Raw genomic sequence first — 21,835 nt, 5'->3', positions numbered from 1 at the left:
TCTCTGTGTTATGACCAGTGGGTCTCATATGCACTCCAGTGTCTGGTTCGAAACTGGTTCTACACATTCACTTTTTCGGGTCAAGACTGGGTCCGCCCTGACCCGGAAATCACATGATGACAACCTATGGCCATAGATGATATCCTTAACTTCCTTTTGATAATAAGTAACTATGATTGATAACAACTACTGTCTCAATCTCTGTCATAGGAACACCAAGTGACTGCAATTTAACCTCCAACCATGCTTTATACCAAGGAAAAGAAATCCCCAACCCTTTTGCTTGGAAAAAGAGAAATGCATGGCAACCATAATCTCGTGAACCACCTAACCAACTGATATTTTCACTCCCCTCATTAACAACCACAAGATGCCAAATAAACTACCTACCAACTGTCATTTACCACATTTTCCTATCATTCCTTAACAGCCACAATTATCAAAAGAAAGAAACTTCCAACTACGTACCATTTATTTGGAGCATTAGCCAATTGGAGCCCTTCCTTTCTGCACAAGGCTAGCCTCTGATTATAACCATAGTTCAAAAGAAGGAAAACAAAAGAGTGAAGACCCAGGCTGTGATGAACTAAACCTTAGAATCTCCACAATTACAGTGGTCCATTTCAGAAGAATGAGACAATGAGTAGTTAGCTACAATCCACATAACAGTTGCAGTCCATTTTCATCAGTCACATATAAACTTGAGGTCACTACCTACTTCACTTATAAACAAACAGCACATTTATCTTCATTAAAGGAATGCATTTCTTTCTTGTGATAATCTTGGATGCAATTTGCAACAAAAAGGGAAGTGCAGTCATTCACAAATCTCTACATCAACGAGGGCCTTTGCTGAGCAGACATTTTAATCAAACGTTACACCACCAAAATATCTTTCCTATAAAACCGCCCACAAACTCCCAAAATATGCACAGAGGAGGAATAAGAGCAGCAGAAACCAACAATGGCGCTCAGAACCAGGACAAGGAGGTTATCCTTAGATCTGATACAGAAGGCAGTATCGGACATATCGTCCGAAATGGGTATATCCAAGTACATGGATCTAAGGGTCCCCTCTCAGTCCACCATTATCAGTAACGATGTGAGAAGGGTAGAGTGCGAGTGTTGTGGCCTCTTTGAAGACTGCACTCGTGCCTACATCCGGCAAGTCAGGGCCCGGTTCTGTGGCAGGTGGGTGTGTGGGCTGTGTTCAGAGGCTGTCAGAGAGGAGTCTCAGAGGATCGGTACAGCACGGCATATTATATGGGAAGAAGCTCTACATGCTCACATGCAAATCTGTCAAAGGTTCAACAAATTCATCAGAGTGAACCCTGCCATGTCTCTTGCAGGTTCAATGACTCAAATTTTGAAGAAGAGCTCCAAGAGAAGGGAAGCTCTCAGTAATGAGGGAAGTAACAAGAAATCTGGTTCAAATTAATGATAACGACAACTGAGATGTTGCACCCATAAATGGTGCACGAAGGAGGAAAGATGTAAGAATGTTTGTTTAGAGGTGTTTTGGCCCTTTTCTTTCTTCTTTTATTTTATTTTATTTTTTGCAGATTATTCAGGACTTAATGCCGCAAAGGTGTTTTTTTAATCCTTGAATACTCTGTAAACTGACTTACTGACAGAGAAAAAGAAGGGGTCAGTAATCCTTTTATGTTGAATCTGATAGAATAAATATTTAGCTTTTTTTATCTTCTAAATAAAGCTCAAATGTTCTTAATTTTCAGATAAAGCTCGTTGTTCTTTTTGATCAAATCCAACCACCTGCCTACCGAAAGGAAAAGAAAAAAAAAAAAAAAAGAAGAATATCCACCATGAGAGAGAGAGAGAGGGGGGGGGGGGAGAGGGAGAAAGAAATGCTATTTTGAGCGATGAGTATATGGGGAAAAAAATGACCCAGTTTGGCTGCAAGTGGATGGGAGTAATCTTGATGAAAATGGCCGCTATTTGGCAAAAATAGTGGGACAAGGCGTCCTCAGCTCTTTACAATATTTATAAAACTTAGAGTCCATTTGGCGAGTTTTTTTGAGAAGATCTTTTTGTTAATTCTGACAGTCAAAAGACGTATTAAGCTTTTGACATAAGATCTAAACAGCCCAAAGACTGTTTGACAAATACACGTCTTTCGATGCATTGTTTTGGATCTTTCCGCACGAGATTAAAACACGAAAGATGCGGGAAACTTCATTTGGAGCTTCCCGAAATCAACTCAAAATGGGTTTCGTACATCTTTTCGACGTCCCATCTTTTGGCGATTAAATTTTTTGTGTGCCAAACGGAAATAAACCGATTTTTGATCTTTCCGACTTCAGCCGAAAGACTGTACGAAAAGATACGCCACATGGGCCTTTAACTAATGAAAGAAAGATCATCCCAATCTGGACAACTGGGCGCTAAATTATGAGACTAGATCTCCTACTCACAGGAGCCCTACCCACACATACCCACGTCTCACTATAGCTGTATATTGGGAACATCTCCCCATAAATCGTACCAAAAATGTTCTCAATGTACAGTATAGTGTCATGACTCATGAGGGTAGGTGTTGGTAGGATTCCCTGTGGGCAGTAGATCTTAATTGTTAAATTATAACCTCCGGATATTTTCAAAATACATTTTAGTGTATAACCCATGATCAATGGTTTAATCATTGGGTTGAATTCTTTTTAACCAAATCAATAACTTTTTTTTTGTCAATTTCCAGATTTTAGGAAAACCAAACCTAGAAATGGGATCAAATGACGGTTCAAACAATTCAATCATCCAAATTAGCGATGAATTGGAAACATTTATTTAACCTAACCAAAGGAACCGTTTGACTTAGTTAAACTAAATGTAAGTATTATGGATTTGAATCTGAGTTCACATCTGCCCCCATACACGGGATGTGCTATGGGACGTTTTTGGGGCACTTTCTGTGGAGTGGGGAGGGGGAGGGGGGGGGGCAGATGTGAATTCTTTGAATCCAACGGCACTACAATTGCGATGAATGCCTTTTAAAGAGTTTTTCCAAAAATAAGGTATGGCTAGGAGATCATAGCACGAATAAAAGGAATCCAGATGTCTCCTCCCAACAATCCACACAGCTCATGCATGACAGGTCTCAATGTTAATGGTGGACTCCATTCTTATGGTGAGATGTGCAGACATGTTGGGACGTGCTAGGACAGTTTTAAGTTGGGAGGAGATACCAACTCAAATGGTTGCCACGTATAAAAAATAGAAATGCCACTGGTCTACAACTAAATTACAGGCATACCCTTCTAAATCGATTATAACTTAGATGACAAAAATACCTTACTTCAAAGTTCATACGGGGGTAACTGCTCTAGATGACCCTAGTTTCTTAACTAACCATTATTGATAAAAACAACCACTTGGCCGGGCCTATGGAATTAAAGCAACGGCTCACTTAGAGTGGTTCCCCTTAAATCTCATGGTAAGATTATGAATCTATTAATGGGGATGCATTTAAAAAAAAAATAATAATAATAATAATATTGATGGAGGAAGATTTGACCCGACCCCTTGGCCATACGACACGTGGAAGCAACCGAGAGTGACCTGGCAGAAGCGCCAACTCGGCACGACAGCGGGCCCACAATTCGAGCTCCGAGGAAAAAAGTCTCGAGTTCCCACAAAGGGGGAACCTACAACCCGAGCTCCGAGCTGAAGAGTCACGAGCTCCCCAAGGAGGAACCCAAGCTCTCCCTTCGAGGTCCTGAGCCTTGCAAAAAGCACAAAAGGCAAAGACCCGAACTGCCCACCCAGAGGCAGTTCGTGCCACACTTCTATCCGAGCTCAACACTTCACCTCACACACCACTTCGGCTCCAAGTGTCCTGACTGAACAACCGTACCTGACGCCCAAGAGACCCGTACACAGAGGCAGCGCACCTGACTGATTAGGGGTCCGACACATGACAACCGCCATCTAACGACCACCTGCCACCGCCATCTCAGACGGACAGAGGCGGCCTTGGCAGCTGGCAGTGGAGGTTATGACACCCGAAGTGGTAATTGGCAGAAGAAATGACACCCGATTTGGCAGAGGAAATGACACCCGATCTAGTAGAGGAAAGGACAACCGATCTAGCAGAGGAAATGACACCCGAACTGGCAGAGGTATGGTAGTATGTGTACAGGGTGATTATAAAAGGCCCCCATCTCACAAAGAAGAGGGTAGGTGATTCTTGCGCTTTCTGGTCTTGAAATTCTTCATTTCCCTTGCCTTCTCAAGAGTACTAACTTGAGCTTCGGAGTGTTCCAACCGGGTTCCTCCCCGGAAGTCTCCGTTTCCTTCATTGTTTCAGGCACCCCCGATTCCATCAGAGGCGAGGTAACCGACAACTAGGATCGACCGGATTGCACTCCATCATTTGGCGCCGTCTATGGGAACCTTTCAAAAGGCCTCCCCAATCTTTTAATACTCTCTCTCTCAAAGAAACTTTAGCTTCCATGGCTTCCTCCAGCAGCAACAGGCACAACGCCGACTTGAATGTTGTAGGGGAACACCCAAAGCCCGCCACCGTATGCATCGGACAGTTCACCGTCCCCTTCTCAACAGACGGAATCCCTAGCCTCAATGCACCAAGCATTGTGACACCTGTGAATGTTCCCCTTCCCCTCCCTATCGAGACAACTTTCACCGAACCAACTACTGTCCCTCTAACTCCAAAACCAGTTTGATGACTTGATGCAGTGCATGCGGGCGATGCAAGCCCAAATGCAGCAGTTCCAGCAACATCAGCTCCATTAGCAACAAGTACTACACCACATCTCTCAGTATCACTATCAACAGTAGTTCCCCCAGCTGCCTCTAAACCAACCACAGCTCCCGCCTCGGCACCCTGCTTCGAAACTGGCCAAGCCCTCCCCACGGGGCGGGCGCCCTCACCGAGGAGGAGCCTCCCAACTCCAGGACCCCTCCAAGAGCCAGGCCTCATCCCCGGGCAGGAGGGAAAGACTAATCACCCTTGCCTCGCAGCTCGCTGGCGAATCGGGAACCTCCTTGCCAGTCAAGTCAGCACCTCGGCACTCTAAGTTCGAGCTCCCGCTCACAGAGAACCAGTTCGGCGTCTTGGCAGCGGACTACCAGCAGTCCGGGCTGATCAACCTCGGCAACACCGAGGCAAGTAGCGCCAATACTAGGCCCTCTAAGAAGCAACGAAGACGCTGGCGAAGTCGCCGAACTACCACCCGCATCCTGCCCGAGCTCCGAGGTAAAGAAGCAAGCTCGGACAAGGTAAAAGTTGCCCCTATTCTTTCAGTCCCTTCCCCCCTGTCATCAGAACTCCTTGCAGTCCCCATGCCCAAGGATTTCAAACTCCCTCCTCTACACAAGTATGACGGGTCTTTTGACCCCAATGACCATGTCGATGCTTTCCAGTCCCAAATGCACCTGGAAGGGCCAACGAGTCTTGTATGTGTGTGGCGTTCACTACAACCTTCAGGGGAGTAGCCCGCACCTGGTACAGGAACCTGGCCCCCAGGTTGATAAGAAGTTGGACCTAGTTCGTGCAGGTCTTCACCGCACACTTTGTTACCAGCAAGCGGTGCCCCACACCGAGGAGAGCCTCCTCTGAATAGTCCAGAATGAAGGAGAGTTCATCCGAGGCTATATCAAACGGTTCAATGACGCATGCTTGCAGATACCGCGCCTAGACCCCGCGGTACAGCTCGCGGCAGCCAAGAGGGGCGTGACACACAATGAGTTCAGGTGGCACATGGTAGTCAACCAGCCCGCGACCGTAGCCGAGTTCCTCAAGCTCGCAGACAAATTCATAAGAACAGAGGAGGAGATCAACCAAAGGACTGAAGACAGGATTGAACAAAGGAAGAGGGAAGGCGAACCCTCCAACTCAGATGATAGGAGAAAGAGAGACCCAGCTCGGGGGCCAAAGCCAAGCCAACCGTTCCGAGCTCCCTTAGCAGATCGAGCGGAGAACAGATCGGAACGGTTGGCTTGGCTTCGGCCCCCGAGCTGGGTCTCTCTTTCTCTTGTCATCTGAGTTGGAGGGCTCGCCTTCCCTCTTGCTTTTTTCGATCCCGCCTTCAGTCCTTTGGTTGATCTCCTCCTCTGTTCTTATGAATTTGTCCGCGAGCTCGAGGAACTCGGCTACGGTCGCGAGCTGGTTGACTACCATGTGCCACCTGAACTCCTTGTGTGTCACGCCCCTCTTGGCTGCCGCGAGCTGTACCATGGGGTCTAGGCGCGGTATCTGCAAGCATGCGTCATTGAACCGTTTGATATAGTCCCAGATGGACTCTCCTTCTAGACTATTCTGAGGAGGCTCTCCTCGGTGCGGAGGCACCGCTTGCTGGTAACAAAGTGTGCGGTGAAGACCTGCACAAACTGGGTTCAGCTTCTTATCGACCCGGGGGCCAAGTTCTTATACCAGGTGCGGGCTACTCCCCTGAAGGTTGTAGTGAACGCCACACACATACAAGACTCGCTGGCCCTTGCCAGGTGCATTTGGGACTGGAAAGCATCGACATGGTCATTGGGGTCAAAAGACCCGTCATACTTGTCTAGAGTAGGGAGTTTGAAATCCTTGGGCATGGGGACTGCAAGGAGTTCTGGTGACAAGGGGGAAGGGACTGAAAGAATAGGGGCAACTTTTACCTCGTCCGAGCTTACTTCTTTACCTCGAAGCTCGGGCAGGCTGTGGGTGGTAGTTCGGCGACTTCGTCAGCGTCTTTGTTGCTGCTTAGAGGGCCTGGTGTTGAAGCTACTTGCCTCGGTGTTGCCGAGGTTGATCGGCCCGGACTGCTGGTAGTCCGCTGCCAAGACGCCGAACTGGTTCTCTGTGAGCGGGAGCTTGAATTAGAGTGTCGAGGTGCTGACTTGACTGGCAAGGAGGTTCCCGATCCGCCGGCGAGCTGCGAGGCGGGGGTGATTAATCTTTCCCTCCTGCCGGGGGATGAGGCCTAGCTCTTGGAGGGGTCCTGGAGTTGGGAGGCTCCTACTCGGTGAGGGCGCCCGCCCTGAGGGGAGGGCTTGGCCAGCTTCGGAGCAGGGTGCCGAGGTGGGAGTTGTTGTTGGTTCAGAGGCAGTTGGGGGAACTGCTGTTGATAGTGATACTGAGAGATGTGGTGCAGTACTTGCTGCACATGGAGCTGATGTTGCTGGAACTGCTGCATTTGGGCTTGCATCGCCCGCATGCACTGCATCAATTCAACAAACTGGTTTTGGCTAGTCGCCAAAGAGACAACAGTTGGTTCGGTGAAAGTTGTCTCGATAGGGAGGGGAAGGGGAACATTCACAGGTGCCACCATGCTTGGTGCATTGAGGCTAGGGATTCCGTCCGTTGAGAGGGGAACGGTGAACTGTCCGATGCATACGGTGGAGGGCTGAGGGTGTTCCCCTACAGCATTCAAGTCGGCGTTGTGCCTGTTGCTGTTGGAGGAAGCCATGGATGCTAAAGTTTCTTTGAGAGAGAGAGAGTTAAAAGATTGGGGAGGCCTTTTGAAAGGTTCCCATAGACGGCGCCAAATGATGGAGCGCAATCCGGTCGGTCCTAGTTGCCAGTTACCTCGCCTCGGATGGAATCGGGGGTGCCTGAAACAAGGAATGAAACAGAGACTTCTGGGGAAGAACCCGGTTGGAACTCCGAAGCTCAAGTTAGTACTCTTGAGAAGGCAAGGGAAATGAAGAATTTTAAGACCAAAAAGCGCAAGAATCACATACCCTCTTCTTTGTGAGATGGGGATCTTTTATAATCACCCTGTACACTTACTTCCATACCTCTGCCAGTTCGGGTATCATTACCTCTGCCAGATCGGGTGTCATTTCCTCTACCAGATCGGGTGTCATTTCTTCTGCCAATTACCAGTTCGGGTGTCATAACCTCCACTGCCAGTTGCCCGGGCTGCCTCTGTCCGTCTGAGATGGTGGTGGCAGGTGACCATTGGATGGCGGCTATCATGTGTCGGACCCCTAATCAGTCAGGTGTGTTGCCTCCGCGTACGGGTCTCTTGGGCGTCAGGTACAGCTCTTCAGTCAAGACACTTGGAGCTGAAGTGGTGTGTGAGGTGAAGTGTTGAGCTCGGATAGAAGTGTGGCCCGAACTGCCTCTGGGTGGGCAGTTCGGGTCTTTGCCTTTTGTGCTTTTTGCAAGGCTCAGGACCTCGAAGGGAGAGCTCGGGTTCCTCCTTGGGGAGCTCGGGACTCTTCAGCTCGGAGCTCGGGTTGTAGGTTCCCCCTTTGGGGGAGCTCGGGACTTTTTTCCTCGGAGCTCGGGTTGTGGGCCCGCTACCGTGCCGAGCTGGCGCTTCTACTAGGTCACTCTCGGTTGCTTCCACGTGTCGTATGGCCAAGGGGTCGGGTCAAATTTTCCTCCAAAAACAAAAAACACAAATAAGCTCACAAACCTGGAGGTCAATCTTCCTCGCCTTTAGAAGGGACTTCGATAATACCCGAAGGTCCCGCTTCGTCTTCGGAATCCGCGTCATCTGTCGCAGCAGCCATTTCCGGGGTGATGCGCAAAGTGGTTATGGCACTAATATCAAGCTCGAGGTACATGTTCCTTATCATCCATCGGCTCAGCTTGAAACCCCTTCTGTACGAGCCGACCATCATATCGTCAAACCACGGCGAAGCGATGTAATCCTCGATGGCTTTCACCTTCGCCTCCTCAACGGCTTGAGAGAAGATCTGAGTCTTTTCCCTGATATCTTCCTAGACGTACTCAACCTGATGCTGCATGTCCAACTTTAGGTCCGCCATGTGCCTCACCACCATTCCTAGGGCCTCTCTGTCCCTCCGAGACCTCGACAGCTCAGCTCACACAGCACAGGAAGCCGCTTCGATAGCTTGTTCTCGCTTCAAGCCCGGGTATAAGCAGTGTCAGCATAGGGGACCCCTGCCGCTTCCTGAACTGGAGGGGGCACCTCGGACTCCCCAGGAGGCTCCATTCTCGGTGCCTCGAGCTCCGCAACCTGGGAAGGATCGGTGCGAACCCGCTTAGTAGCTCGCTTCCTCCTTTTCATGCCAGCAAACAAGTTCGCACCTCGAGTCTTCTCTGCTTCCATAACACCTGCAAAAAGGAGCTCGGCATCAAAAGACGAGAATAAAAGCAAAAGCAAGAGTATTTTCGTCTGAGCAAGAAACCTACCCGAACTCAGACCGACCTAAATAAGCTTGTCCTCCGTCAGGTAGACTTCGCATTTGAGCCCTTGTCAGGCCCAGTCCTGGAGGCCCTTCACCGTATCTTCGTCTAATGCGACACCGGGGTCAGGAGCGGCCAAACCCCACTCAGTAGGAAACGGCCACCCCGTAGCACTTCGAACCACGAAGTAGTTCCGCTTCCTTGCTGGGACCTTATTTGGGAGATCGTGTAAGAGGTTGAAGCTCGGGCGAGGTGACAAGTAATACGCCCTCCTACGCCCAGGTAGGGGACCCGCTTGTTTCTTAAGCATGAGAATAGCGGAAAAAATTTCCAAGTCCAAAGGAAGGCAGTGCTCACAGCAAAGGGAGATGGTCCCGACAAGGTTGCGGATAGAGTTCGGGTGAAACTGACCTACAGTGACGCTAAAGTGGTTCATGACCTCGACGATTAGGGGATGGAAGGGAAGGCGCAGCCCGGCAACAAGCTGCTCCCGAAATATCACGATCTCATCCGGACCGTGCTCCCAAGGAAAGTCGCCAGAGGGTAAAAAGTAAGCATACTCCCCGGGCAGGTTGTACTAGACGATAAGGGACCAAAGCCTTTTGGACGTCATAGTGGAAGGTCCGAACTTATCTGGCACCCGACCTCGGTGGGAGGTGGATGCCAAACTACCCGAGGTGACTCAGCCAACGGGCTCGAACTCGAGCTCTTCCTCAAGCTCTACCTCGGGCCCCGCCTCGGACTCACTAAGGCTATCGGGGGCAGCAGCTCGGTTCGTAGAACCAGCATCGGACCCCCCCCAGGAGACTACCTAAACTACCCAAGCTAGACATCGAAACACAGAGGGTTGATGACTCACCAGGAAAAGCTATCGGACTACGAACAAGTGACGCGAGCTGACAGGCTTGGACGTGAGCTCAAGGAACAAATGCTGAAGGATGACGGAGGAAAGTGACAAGGAGCCCCCCACCATTTATAGCCACTATACCCGCACATCAATGGCCAAGATCGAAACCATCCAACGGCTCCCTGCGAAATCAGTTGTGCACTCCCCGAGGAAAAGACACTTTGGCGCGCATTGTTTACGTTCAAAAATTTGAAATCGTTTACACACGTGAGTTACACGCAGCCCGGGACTGACCCCTGGTCGAACCAAGCCGATCCCGGTTGAGCCAAGAACACAAGCAGGTCAGACCAGAGAAGTCCTAGACCGAGGCCAAAGTGTCCCGAGGAAAATCCACCTGTCATCCCGTGAACTCCCCATGCCAGGTCAAGACCCGACCCCAAGCATGGGGAGTGGAGGGCAATTGATGGAGGAAGATTTGACCCGACCCCTTGGCCATACGACACGTGGAAGCAACCGAGAGTGACCTGGCAGAAGCGCCAGCTTGGCATGGCAACGGGCCCACAACCCGAGCTCCGAGGAAAAAAGTCCCGAGTTCCCCCAATGGGGGAACCTACAACCCAAGTTCCGAGCTGAAGAGTCTGAAGCTCCCCAAGGAGAAACCTGAGCTCTCCCTTCGAGGTCATGAGCCTTACAAAAAGCACAAAAGGCAAAGACTCAAATTGCCCACCCAGAGGCAGTTCGGGCCACACTTCTATCCAAGCTCAAGACTTCACCTCACACACCACTTCGGCTCCAAGTGTCCTAACTAAACAACCGTACTTGACGCCCAGGAGACCCGTACACAGAGGCGGCGCACCTGACTGATTAAGGGTCCAACACATGACAGCCACCATCCAACGACCAACTGCCACCGCCATCTCAGACGGACAGAGGCGGCCCTGACAGCTGGTAGTGGAGGTTATGACACCCGAAGTGGTAATTGGCAGAAGAAATGACACCCGATTTGGTAGAGGAAATGACACTCGATCTAGCAGATGAAATGACACCCTAACTGGCAGAGGTATGGAAGTAAGTGTACAGGGTAATTATAAAAGGCCCTCATCTCACAAAGAAGAGGGTATGTGATTCTTGCGCTTTCTGGTCTTGAAATTCTTCATTTCCCTTGCCTTCTCAAGAGTACTAACTTGAGCTTTGGAGTGTTCTAACCGGGTTCCTCCCCGGAAGTGTTCGTTTCCTTCCTTGTTTTAGGCACCCCAGATTCCATCAGAGGCGAGGTAACCGACAGATAGGACCGACCGGATTGCACTCCATCAAATACCATCTAAAATCAGATAGTGTTTTACATCTAAGATTTATCAATTGCTCTCTCAATCTTTCCCACATATCTAAAGAATTTCCTATAAACTAGGTTAAAATATTTAGGATTAGGGTTATGACGGCATAAAATACCGGAGATCCTTGAATTAAGATTCTTTCTCCATCTTCATCTCTTTTTACTGCATTTAGATAATAATAATAGGAATGCAAGTCGGGCAAGTTGGATTGGGTTTAAACTCAATCTAGACCCAACCTTAAGAATTGGGCATAATGCCTGAACCCAATGTGAAGCCTGAACTGTACAACTTAAGGCCGGCTGAAAATGAAATTTAATGCACTCGGGCTGGTCAATCGGCCTACATTAAAATTTAATATAAAGATATGTATATATAAGCACATATATTCATACATTCATATATGCATATATGCATGGTTTATGAAAATAAAATGCATCGGGCTTGGGTTAGAATAAGGTAGTGCCAAGCTCAGGCAAGTTTGAGTTATCTAAGGGCCAGGCCTAGGCCCAGCCTAAAAAAAACTGGGGCCTAAGCCCAGCCCGAAGCCCTAAAGTCCAAACCCAACCAATGTAAAATTGTGGGCTGGATCTATCAGAGCTCAAGTTGAACCGACGCAAGTTGCACCCCCATCTATTAAGATAATTAAGACGGTGACCAAAGCTTCTACCTTTTCGTTATCACATAGTGAGCAAGGTGATGATCCTCATGATTATGGGTTTTGGATTTTTAGATATTTTTAAATGGACTCTAGCCCGTCAATTGGACTTGGATTGGAACCAAAACTTGCGCAACAAAAGATGCCATCTGATGAGTTAGCCAAAAAAGATGCCATTAGCGTTTGAAATATGTTTTGGCTAACCCTTCTTTCTTCAAATGCTTAAACACGGTGACAGAGAATAGAAATGAGATTCCGGAAAATACTTGGCTCCTACCCCTTGGAGGACGTGTCCAATCAAAGGCATTTTATACAATAAATTTAAGTTAAGATATAGGGTTAGGGTTTAAGTATTTAGGGATTTAAGTTTTAGGTTTCATGGGTTCAAATTTAGATTTTTGGGTTTAGTGTTAGGATTTGGGTTTAGGTTTCAAGGTTTAAATCTAAAAATCAAGAGATGGTAGAGAAGATGTCCTCCAAAGGCCTGTGTTCATTTTACCCAGGTAAAATGGGTAAATTTATCCTATTATATTTTATAAATTTTACTCCGTCAAAAAATTATCCTCCTTGGAGATGGGGTAGTGAAAATAACTTAGGGCCCACAGCTTAAAAAAAAAACAAAAGAACGCGGTAAAACAGGTCAACAGTAACCACTTTCCTGCTGACTAACTTCCCTACCTATTTCCCAAAAAACAAACGGGGCCAAAGGGGTAGGAGACAAGTATTGCCCGGAGATTCCTGAAACTTGGCGCATGGAAGGAGGTTAAAGTGGTCCCGTTTGTTAACACGATTTTGTGTCATCCTAGCAGTCTGCCATGTGGAGAAAAGAGTCATAGTCCTCTAGAATAGATTTGAATGTCTAGTTGTGGTTTGTTTGCCTAGCCTAGATAGGAGAGACTCCGACCCAGAGATATTCCCAGCCTTGTGTTTATCAATAGCTTTTACTTATCCATAAGATTTTATTTATTGCTTACAGTATTAGAACTGCTTCTTTATGAGAGGATCGTATTTGGTCTCAGATTTCCAAGAAGGATCCAACTGTTTTGAATCCATGATTCTCTGGAAGAGGTCCATTTCCTGGCCTGATGGAAATTATCACGTCCAAACCTGAAACAAGTAACAGAATATAAAAATATCGATAGATGTAGCAACCAAGAATATAAAATGGTAAAGATCGTTCTCCTTTCCCCCACCAAAAGAAAATTGTGAATGATACCAAAGATTTTTTTACATTTTAGACTCTGAAAACTACCCTATTACAAAACTAAATAACAGAATTCTGGAAACAATTGCTAAGAAATAATCAATTCCACCAGTATATTACCTGCTTCCTTTGCAGCGATGGCCTCTTGATAGACATCTGTTATAAATAAGACCTCTGATGGATTATCCACTCCTACTGACTGGGAGATCTCAAAGTAACTGCGTGATTCTCTTTTGTTTCTGCACATAGAAGTATAGGATAAAATTAGAAACCAAGTCTAGAATTATCAATTGTAAGCCTTCTTAAATCTGGGGAATACATTTAGCAAACCAACCCTATAGTGGTATCGAAGAATCCACATAAATATTTTCTCAAGTCCCCATAATTTGAATTGCCAAAGATAAGTCTCTGAGCCTCCCTGCTACCACTAGAATATATGTACACCTGAAGACAAGAGTAGTTGTAATTACTAGAGTAAGAATAAACGGGATCTCATTTATGCACATTTCAAAAAAGAGCATATTTGAAACTATAAACACTAGTTGAAATAGAAAATTGAGCTTGTTACAAAAGGCATTCATCTCAAGTTCTACTCCAACTTTTGTGTTAAAGAAACAATGGAACAGCATCAATCAGATGATAGAGCTTGAGTCAGGGTTGCCAAGCTAAATATTGAACATGTAGAAATGTTAGAACCAGATTAAAAAATAAAACGTTTCAGAAAACAGAGAATAAATTAAGAAGAAAAGATCATCAACTACATCTCCATCAAGGTTTCAACTGGATCTCAGGTTGGTGTAACTGCAGACAGATACGAGAATATATAAGGTTAATGCCCCACAAAATGCACAAGGCATATGCATCATAAGTGCAATTCGTAGATTGATGCCTGGTTTTTCTGCTCAAGTACCTGTGGAACATTTCGTTTTCTCATTGGATACCCATAACTTGATCCAACTATTTCTTAAATAAGTGTTTCTCAGATGAGGGAAATGTTATCAATGATGCCATTCTATGTATAGAAAAGCAGGTTCTTGTTCCCAGATAGAGATATAGATATAGAATGAACAAGAGATCACAAGAGATGCAGCAATCATACGGAAAACATTGAAAATTTAAAATGCCCAAGTATGATCCATATGGACAGGGACACCAACACAGATGCAGCAATCACAAGAGATGCAGTGCCCAGTGTCATATTGGGTATGTTATATAAAACATGGGTACACTAACATGTATTACCCATGCATCACTACTGAAAATGCAAATGGATGCAGTTCCCATTGGACAAAATGAATTAAACCCTTGAAGCATGTTTATCCAAGCAATGACCATATGGAACAAGGTAAGCAATGTACAGGCCATTTTTGTAGGAGAACAAAAGAATCATTTATCAATAACTTGTGCTTGTAGGTGTGGCTAGAAAATAAGGTTTCATGTGTAACCAAATAAAGCAAGGTTGCAGGGTGTTTTTCTTCACCTTTTTGTTAAGAAATTGGTAGATAGTGTCATAATAGTGATAGCATCCTATGCAGATATAAGTACTACAAAAATAGAGAGTCAACCATTAACATTGAAACCATAAATCTTTATAATTTCAAGTTGCAAAGAGCTTCCATTTATTAAACTGCATAATGATCCACTTGCAGTTGAACTAAAAGAATTTAATGGAAATGTGTAACCTTAATGCCTGAAGCATGCCACTTCTCAAGAGCTTCTGGTACATCATCAAAAACTACTCCCTTCAGTTCATTATTTTGAAATCCAGTCCGCCAGATATGACCCTGCATAAGTAAATTTTTTTAAAAAGGATAGGTTCCTAGAAGACCTTCATGTTCAGGCAAGTATTCTTTTCTTCTTACCTGCAGTTGCTTCAGAGCAGTAACTTTCCTGTCAGCCTTAATCATTGCTCCAACATTAGAAACCAAAGATCTAATGATCTCCTCTTTCCCTGCATCATCAAGTGGGATAGGCACAGCACCAATAACACCTTGCTTCAAGTCATCCTTAATCTGTATAAGATGTTAAACCCATTTAGCATCCATTATTGTAAATTTAAAACAACCGATGAATCCTTCACATAACACAACCAATATTCTGTAGCCTATAACTTCACACTAAATACACCCTTTGAGGAATTTACAACCATACTTAGGACATCAGGATTTGTGCAAAACAAATCTCATGGAACATGAGCGAACAAATTTAACAATAAAATAAATGCAAAACAATCTTTGGAAAAAAGAGGAGCAAGTCTAGACTTGTTTGTTATTTTTATTCTTTTGGAAAGCATCAGAAAAGTTATTTGTGAGTATTTGAGTCATCCTTTTTTCTCAGAAGGTAAGGAGCATCATGAAATAGTTCTGTAGTTGCAAGCAAAAAATGGAAGGCATGTAAAGTAGTCATTCTCTTCTGAATCTCAAAAACCTCTATGGTATAACAGGATTGAAATTTAGATGAGGAGATTGGTGTTTAAGTGGGAAGTTGAATCATCATAATCCGTTTGTTGGCCTCCCTCCAAAAACAAAAGGAAATAATATTATTCTGTTTATTTATGCTCCTAAAAGCCTTCTTTATTAAAGATGTAGGATCTTGAGAAAGTGACCTATTAGCCCACTTTCAACATACTTGCTATTATTAGAAGGAATGCATTAGAGATATCAATTGGTGCCTTGAAAACAATGGACAAATGGTACCACAGATGTAATTTTCTTATGAGATTTCCTCCCACTTGTGTCCAGCCATTTTGTGAGCGTTGGTTGAATAAACAATTAACTCTTTAACTTGGGTCCATGTTGGCCTCTAACTATATTCACTAATATAGACTATACTTGAATATTTAGCATGAAGTCTAATTAAAATATATTTGTTGATGATGCAAAATTCAAAGATTGCAAAGATGGATTAGAGAATGGCAGCAATAGCAGTCTGGGCCCTGGGGACTTAGAGGCCTAATAGAGAAGACAAAGACAAGAGAAGCTTCAGCACAAGTGTCATGCCTTTAGTCAAAGCTGCATGCAAGTGAAGATCAAGCAAGAACCCTGGAAAATGACTAGTTTATAAAATCTGATTTTCCTATGTATAAAATGACTAAGAAAAAAAAATTGTCAAGAAACTTAAGGTGTTTCATCAGACATGTAACTGGCTGTTAAAAGGACTCCAGAAAGGAGAAACCTAAGGAGATGTCACTACCAAATAGAAATTTTAAATTCTGATTTTCCTACGTAAAAAATTTGGTCTGTTAAGTTGTAAATGGATCACGACTGCATTTACTCCCCTTAAAGAAGACACTATTTTTCTTTCACTTCTAGTGGCCAGAAAGGCAGAAAGTAGTTCAAGGCAAAGTCCATCATTGTAAACCACAGCAGTCTTCTTTAATTCTTTATTTTTGTTAATTCCCCCAATCTTATCTTTATATAGAATTAGGATATTCACTTGTTAATTCACCACCCTACTTCAATTGTTTATCCTTCCCTAGGACCCCAAACAGCTTTGTTGGTTCACCCATTTGTCAATGATTTTCCCCATGATCCCTTAGCTTAACAATGCCTAAGATTTTTCAGAAGAACATTAAAGGCTTAAACCCAACTCTAATAGTTTTGACTGTTTAGATTTCCTTACTTTATTGTTGATCCCCAATAAAAAAATAGTAGTTGTACCCTACTACATCAGGTCCCACACTTATAGGACAAACTAACCCATCATACATCACCCTTTTAGTAGTTTCTTTTTGCTGTTTCCATTTGATAACTACCAAAATAGGTGCTGAAAGTGGAATTCTGAAAAGATTCTGAACTTAAAAATGACTTGAATCTGGGGGTATTGTTGGTATATAATAAAATTTTTATAGCTAAAATAATCAACTCAATGCATGTGCTTAATCATTCAGCAACACTGCTGAAATGCTGAATGAGACATTTTTTATTTGGAAACTTTTCAGGTTTCAACATTCTGTTGGAGCTCCTATATCATCAGTTATCAAACACCAGTGAAGGAACAAGTAAGAAAAAGGCTGACAGGAAATTCTAACAAAGCAGTGGTCCGCCAGCACATCCTCACTTCTAACAGGTATCTAATATCTGTTAACAAATCTAGAGTTAACAAATGAGAACAAGGAACAATCTGGTCAGTACATTATAATGCTAATAATAACAGAAGAACAAAATTCATAAAATAAATAGTGCAAAAGAAATATAGCTGCTACCTTTTGGGCTCTTCTTGTATAAAGAATCCATTGTTAAGGGTCTTCTTGTCCCAGTTATTTATGTGTAACACGAAGCTTTTTACACAAGACTCGTAAAGTAAAAGGCAATAATGAGATCAACAGAACCTTACTTGAGCTCGCAGCAACTTAATATCATATTGAGTTTCTTCAGTTTCATATGTTGCTGTTAAATGCTTCCCCACGTTATCTCGGGCATAGGGGAAAAGAGCATCCATAACAAATGATATAGGAGTGGTTGTCCCTTCAATGTCAAGAACAATACAACGCTGCATAAAACCAACAAGATATTGAAGCAAAGCTCAATTTCAATTGTATCAAACAATTGCTAAACCAATCAGGCAAGGATTCCTCAAGTTGTCCATTAAACCATGAATTTAATCATCATTAATCAACAAACCCCCAAATAGAAATAACTAAAGAGGTCAAAAGGATAAAAAGAACAGAAAAGAAAATTTGTGAACCTGAGATCCTCTATGTATCTAAACTGAAAAGGATAGCTTCCAAAACTTACTCTTGATGGTTCAGGTGAGTGGTTTAAATTCATAGTCCCTGCCTTCACAGCTATGTTTGTGTTCCTTTCAGCACCCGAAACTCTATGATATGGACCATAATTTGGGGTGGACCTGTTCAGTCCCAACTGATTAAGTTTGATAGCAGCATAAAAAAGAAACACAGAACAAAATATGTTAGATGATGAAATCATATGTAAATATGATGTTCCAAAACATCCCAAATGAAACACAGAACAAAAATAGAAAATGGAAATAGTAACAACATAAACAACATCAAATGCATATATTTCCAGAGACACCATATTGGCTACAATTTTTGTTAAAAAAAACAGACGATACCAACAGTTATCATGACATTAGAGTATATCATATTCAGTGATGAAAATCAGTACCATTGCATTAGAACAATGTTTATGAAGACTACTTTCCAGAAACTGTTAAAATGATAATAGATCATCTGATAAACAAAAAAATGGTAGTAATTTTCATAATTTGGTGTTGCCTTGAACAATAAAAAAAAATACAAAACCCCAAGATCGACATAGTGTCAAAGAACCCAAAAAGACCAAGTACAAAATTCATATAACAGTTAAAAGTAAAGGGAATTGCTGAATAAAATGATTTCACTTTCATTTATCATCAAATTCGCTTACTGTATATCGAATTAATCTAGCTATTATACAGAATTATGTTCCACTGTATGTCTTGAGGGAAAAGGCTAATTGAATGAATAGTTCCCAATATGCTTATGGTTGGTTTATGGTAATTGATAATAACGTCAGGACCTGATGTAGTTTCAATGGTCTCAAAAAGAATACTGGACCTTCCAAACCACTAGAATGTATGTATCAACAAGGCATATAATTCCTGACAATTTTGAAGCAATACATGTGATGCAGGAGCTGAAGAGTCAAAATTGGAATTTTATGAAATTTTATGTATTTCTGTATTTTTGGACAGTAGGGGTATTTTTGTCATTTTTCAATTTTCTGTGGGGTCCAATGATAGGGTTTATTTGTCTAGTTATAGTTTGTTTATGTTTAAAATTTCAGAGTCATTGCATAAGTAGGACTAGAATTATTGAGTCTTCTTTGAATTGAAGTAGGATATGACAGCTTAGTTTGAGTCCTAGTAGGATTATTGAGTCTAACAGTTTGACTCCTAAGACTATTATGAGTCTAACAGTTTGACTACTAGGATTATTATGAGTTTAGAGTCTATAAATATGTATGGACGTATTACACAAAAGAATGAAATATATTGAATTTTCTTCAACTTATGCTAACCATGGTGAGTGATTCCCATGCCCTAGAGTGATTCTAGGCACCTTGTGAGTGATTCCAGGTATTTTCTCTCTTATTCCTTCAAGAATCCATTACAGCCATCAACAGCCATAAAATTCTGATCAAGAAAACCATTCAGCATTCTCTCTAAGGACTAGAACTGAGCTGGTCCTACATCAACATGACATAGCTTGAAATAGTGATTCCTCAAGCCATGCCGTATGTTCCTTCAAAATTGTCAGTTGGATATCCTATTATTTTCTTTTGGTGCATTAGCACCACAGTTGTAATATAGAGTACATAGATATGTCCAAAAGCAAGAATTATGTGTTTCTAATCTCAATGAACAATCTCTTAGAGTGGCACACCATAAGGTAAAATATTCTACAACTAGAAGAATACAGGCAGCAATGGAAGATCAAATGCAGACACAGAGAGGGCAATAACTAAACTAAAACAAATATGAGAAAAAATAAGTGTGGCTGCCAATGGTAATTTTCAAAGTGCTGAATTACTTGAAACTCCTTAGAGAATGGAGTTAGCATTGTTGCAAGACAAGAGTCTACTCCATGACTGTGGATAACAGCCCCAGCATTAGGCATCTCATAAGCCTCGAAGGGAATAAAAGATTTAGGTTATTACTTGATAGGCGACAACGAACATTTAGAGAAATAATAATAAACTTTCTTGTCTAGACAACATGACTGCATTCTACATGAATCTTACAACACAGAATGGAAATTGCATAGACCACAAGAACAAAAGAAATGAAAGACCATAATATCTAGGATTCAAGGTGAACTACTAAAATCATATAAAAGTCCATACGCCCCACTTATGAAAGAAACAACACACAAGGAAAAAAATTCCAACCGAGATCATGTTTCCGTATTGAAGGAAAAAATAACAAATCAAAGAGCTTATTCTTTAACTCATAACAAATCAAAGAGATAATTCTTTAACACTAGCATTATGGAGACCTCCTGGCAAGGATTTCCTAAATAAACAGATAACTTCTACGTAATGTGCCGTTCTAGTGTTCCGGCTATGATTCACATCCTCATGTAAAATCAGTCATTGACTTCCAACCACCTATTTTGAACCGCAGCTAAAAATCATGAACATTTCATAGCCATTGGTGTTTTTCTAATCCACAATGATATGCTCACGAATCTCAAAACTAATATATGCAATGAGGTCCAATAAAACAGAGCATTGTGATCATATTCTAGGCTCCCATTACGAATCCCAAATTGGAAATTGGAATAACACCGAAAACAAATACATAATAAATAAATAAATAAATGAAGTAAAGACAGGGAAACTGGATACCTTGATGAAGAGGGAAGCACATTCCGAACATTTGGGAGGCTTATGGGGATAAGGCTTCGGAAAAGGAACCTTGAGAACAGACCCACTTGGTGAAAGCACATACATGTCTTCAGGAACCATTCTTTCCTTCTGAACACCTACGCATTCATTCAAAGCAAATCAGAACACATCGTCTAATAGATAAAAAGAAAATATACTCTTCATTTACAGAAGAAGATAATGACAGCAGTACCAGAAGAGGGGGACATGACAATGAGCTGTTGGGGCTTAGGAATGGAGTCATCATGGACCTTGATGGCGATGCTACCTCCAGTGCCCGAGGTCCACCCAAGTGTGTAGAATTGGCGGCGCAGCTCCGACACCAATGCCCTCGTCTCCTGTGAAACCCCGTTCACAACTGCAGCTGATGCTGCCGCCATTTTTGTGCGCTCTTTCTTCTGGCAAGAGAAGCTTTAGGTTCAACGAACTGGCAAACTCCTCTCCGTCTCTCTGCGTATAGTGCGTATAGGCTAGGGTGAACGAGAAAGAAACGCTTTTCCAACTTCCAAGTCTCACCAGTTACCATGCATGAAGAGGCAGTGGATGCTTGACGGTTTGCTACATAGTGTGTTTTGTGGCCTGCATGACTGCACTTATCCCGACTTAGGATTTTGTTTGGGCGACTGAAATCATCCCATCAAGAAGGGTCCAATTGCGGGAATTCATATCTGCCCCCACAGAATGCGCCCCCAAAAACGCCTCACTTGCACATCTCAGCGTGCATTGAGAACAGTGTTCGAATCAGCGACCCCAAAAACGTCCCACACAATATGACAATAAGCCCTCGCCACATGTCCTCTCACACGCTTCTCACTTTGAGTTCGTGCGAAACTAACGGGACGTCCGTTAACTTGTCCCGTTACTCCGAAATACCGCGTGCCCTCCTGTCACGGGGGTAATCGCTGGGGCCCCGTGCGGCACTCGAAATGGGCGAGTAAGCCTACGAAACAAAGCAAACACACACACAAAGGCAACAAGAAGGCACACAAATTAGCAAAAGGCTACTTGTATTGCATAAATCGGTGGTAAGCACAAGCACACAGTACAGTGTCGAGGGGATCTCGTGCTTAACCTTTACACGCTTATGAGCTCACTCGACTACCTACCTCCCCTCAAAGAGTACGTTAAGCTTTTGGGGGAGTGACAATAAGAAACGTCAAAAAGATGAAAAAGCATACTACAATATTACAATATTGCCATTGGCAGCCCCCCATACAAAAGTACATGTTTAGCCCACCCATGGCACACACTTGGACGTTGGAGTTGCGGCTGAAGGCACAGTGGAT

The 21,835-nt window shown here is 43.5% G+C and overlaps 2 protein-coding genes across 4 annotated transcripts; one reads left to right on the top strand and one right to left on the bottom strand.

Annotated features, from left to right (window-relative positions):
• Window positions 1-741: 741 nt before the first annotated feature.
• On the bottom strand, window positions 742-21,428 carry LOC104603392 (putative bifunctional methylthioribulose-1-phosphate dehydratase/enolase-phosphatase E1 1). 3 transcript variants are annotated; one of them, XR_016082433.1, is made up of 11 exons: window positions 20,743-21,428; window positions 20,511-20,647; window positions 17,895-18,020; window positions 17,494-17,649; window positions 15,021-15,170; window positions 14,841-14,942; window positions 13,493-13,602; window positions 13,279-13,397; window positions 12,929-13,061; window positions 8,382-9,046; window positions 742-1,296 (listed from the first exon to the last, which is right to left on the bottom strand). XR_016082433.1 is itself a non-coding variant. In XM_010267417.3 (10 exons), the coding sequence occupies exons 1-9, from the start codon at window positions 20,927-20,929 to the stop codon at window positions 12,970-12,972; spliced, it is 1,179 nt and encodes a 392-aa protein (XP_010265719.1). In that variant the 5' UTR covers window positions 20,930-21,428; the 3' UTR covers window positions 742-1,296; window positions 12,929-12,969. The 3 variants fall into 3 exon arrangements, 2 of the variants coding, with proteins under 2 accessions (XP_010265719.1, XP_010265717.1); XM_010267417.3 differs by lacking the exon at window positions 8,382-9,046; XM_010267415.3 differs by lacking the exons at window positions 742-1,296; window positions 8,382-9,046 and having other exon boundaries at window positions 12,877-13,061.
• On the top strand, window positions 965-1,438 carry LOC104603393 (uncharacterized). The gene has a single exon (XM_010267420.3). It carries the CDS (start codon window positions 965-967, stop codon window positions 1,436-1,438), a length of 474 nt encoding a protein of 157 aa, XP_010265722.1.
• Window positions 21,429-21,835: the final 407 nt, after the last annotated feature.

The sequence above is a fragment of the Nelumbo nucifera genome, chromosome 2 (assembly GCF_055504915.1).
Source record: "Nelumbo nucifera cultivar China Antique chromosome 2, China Antique-T2T, whole genome shotgun sequence".
Lineage (NCBI taxonomy): Eukaryota > Viridiplantae > Streptophyta > Magnoliopsida > Proteales > Nelumbonaceae > Nelumbo > Nelumbo nucifera.
The sequence above is the reverse complement of the archived record's forward strand: the minus strand, read 5'-3'. Positions and strand labels throughout refer to the sequence as shown.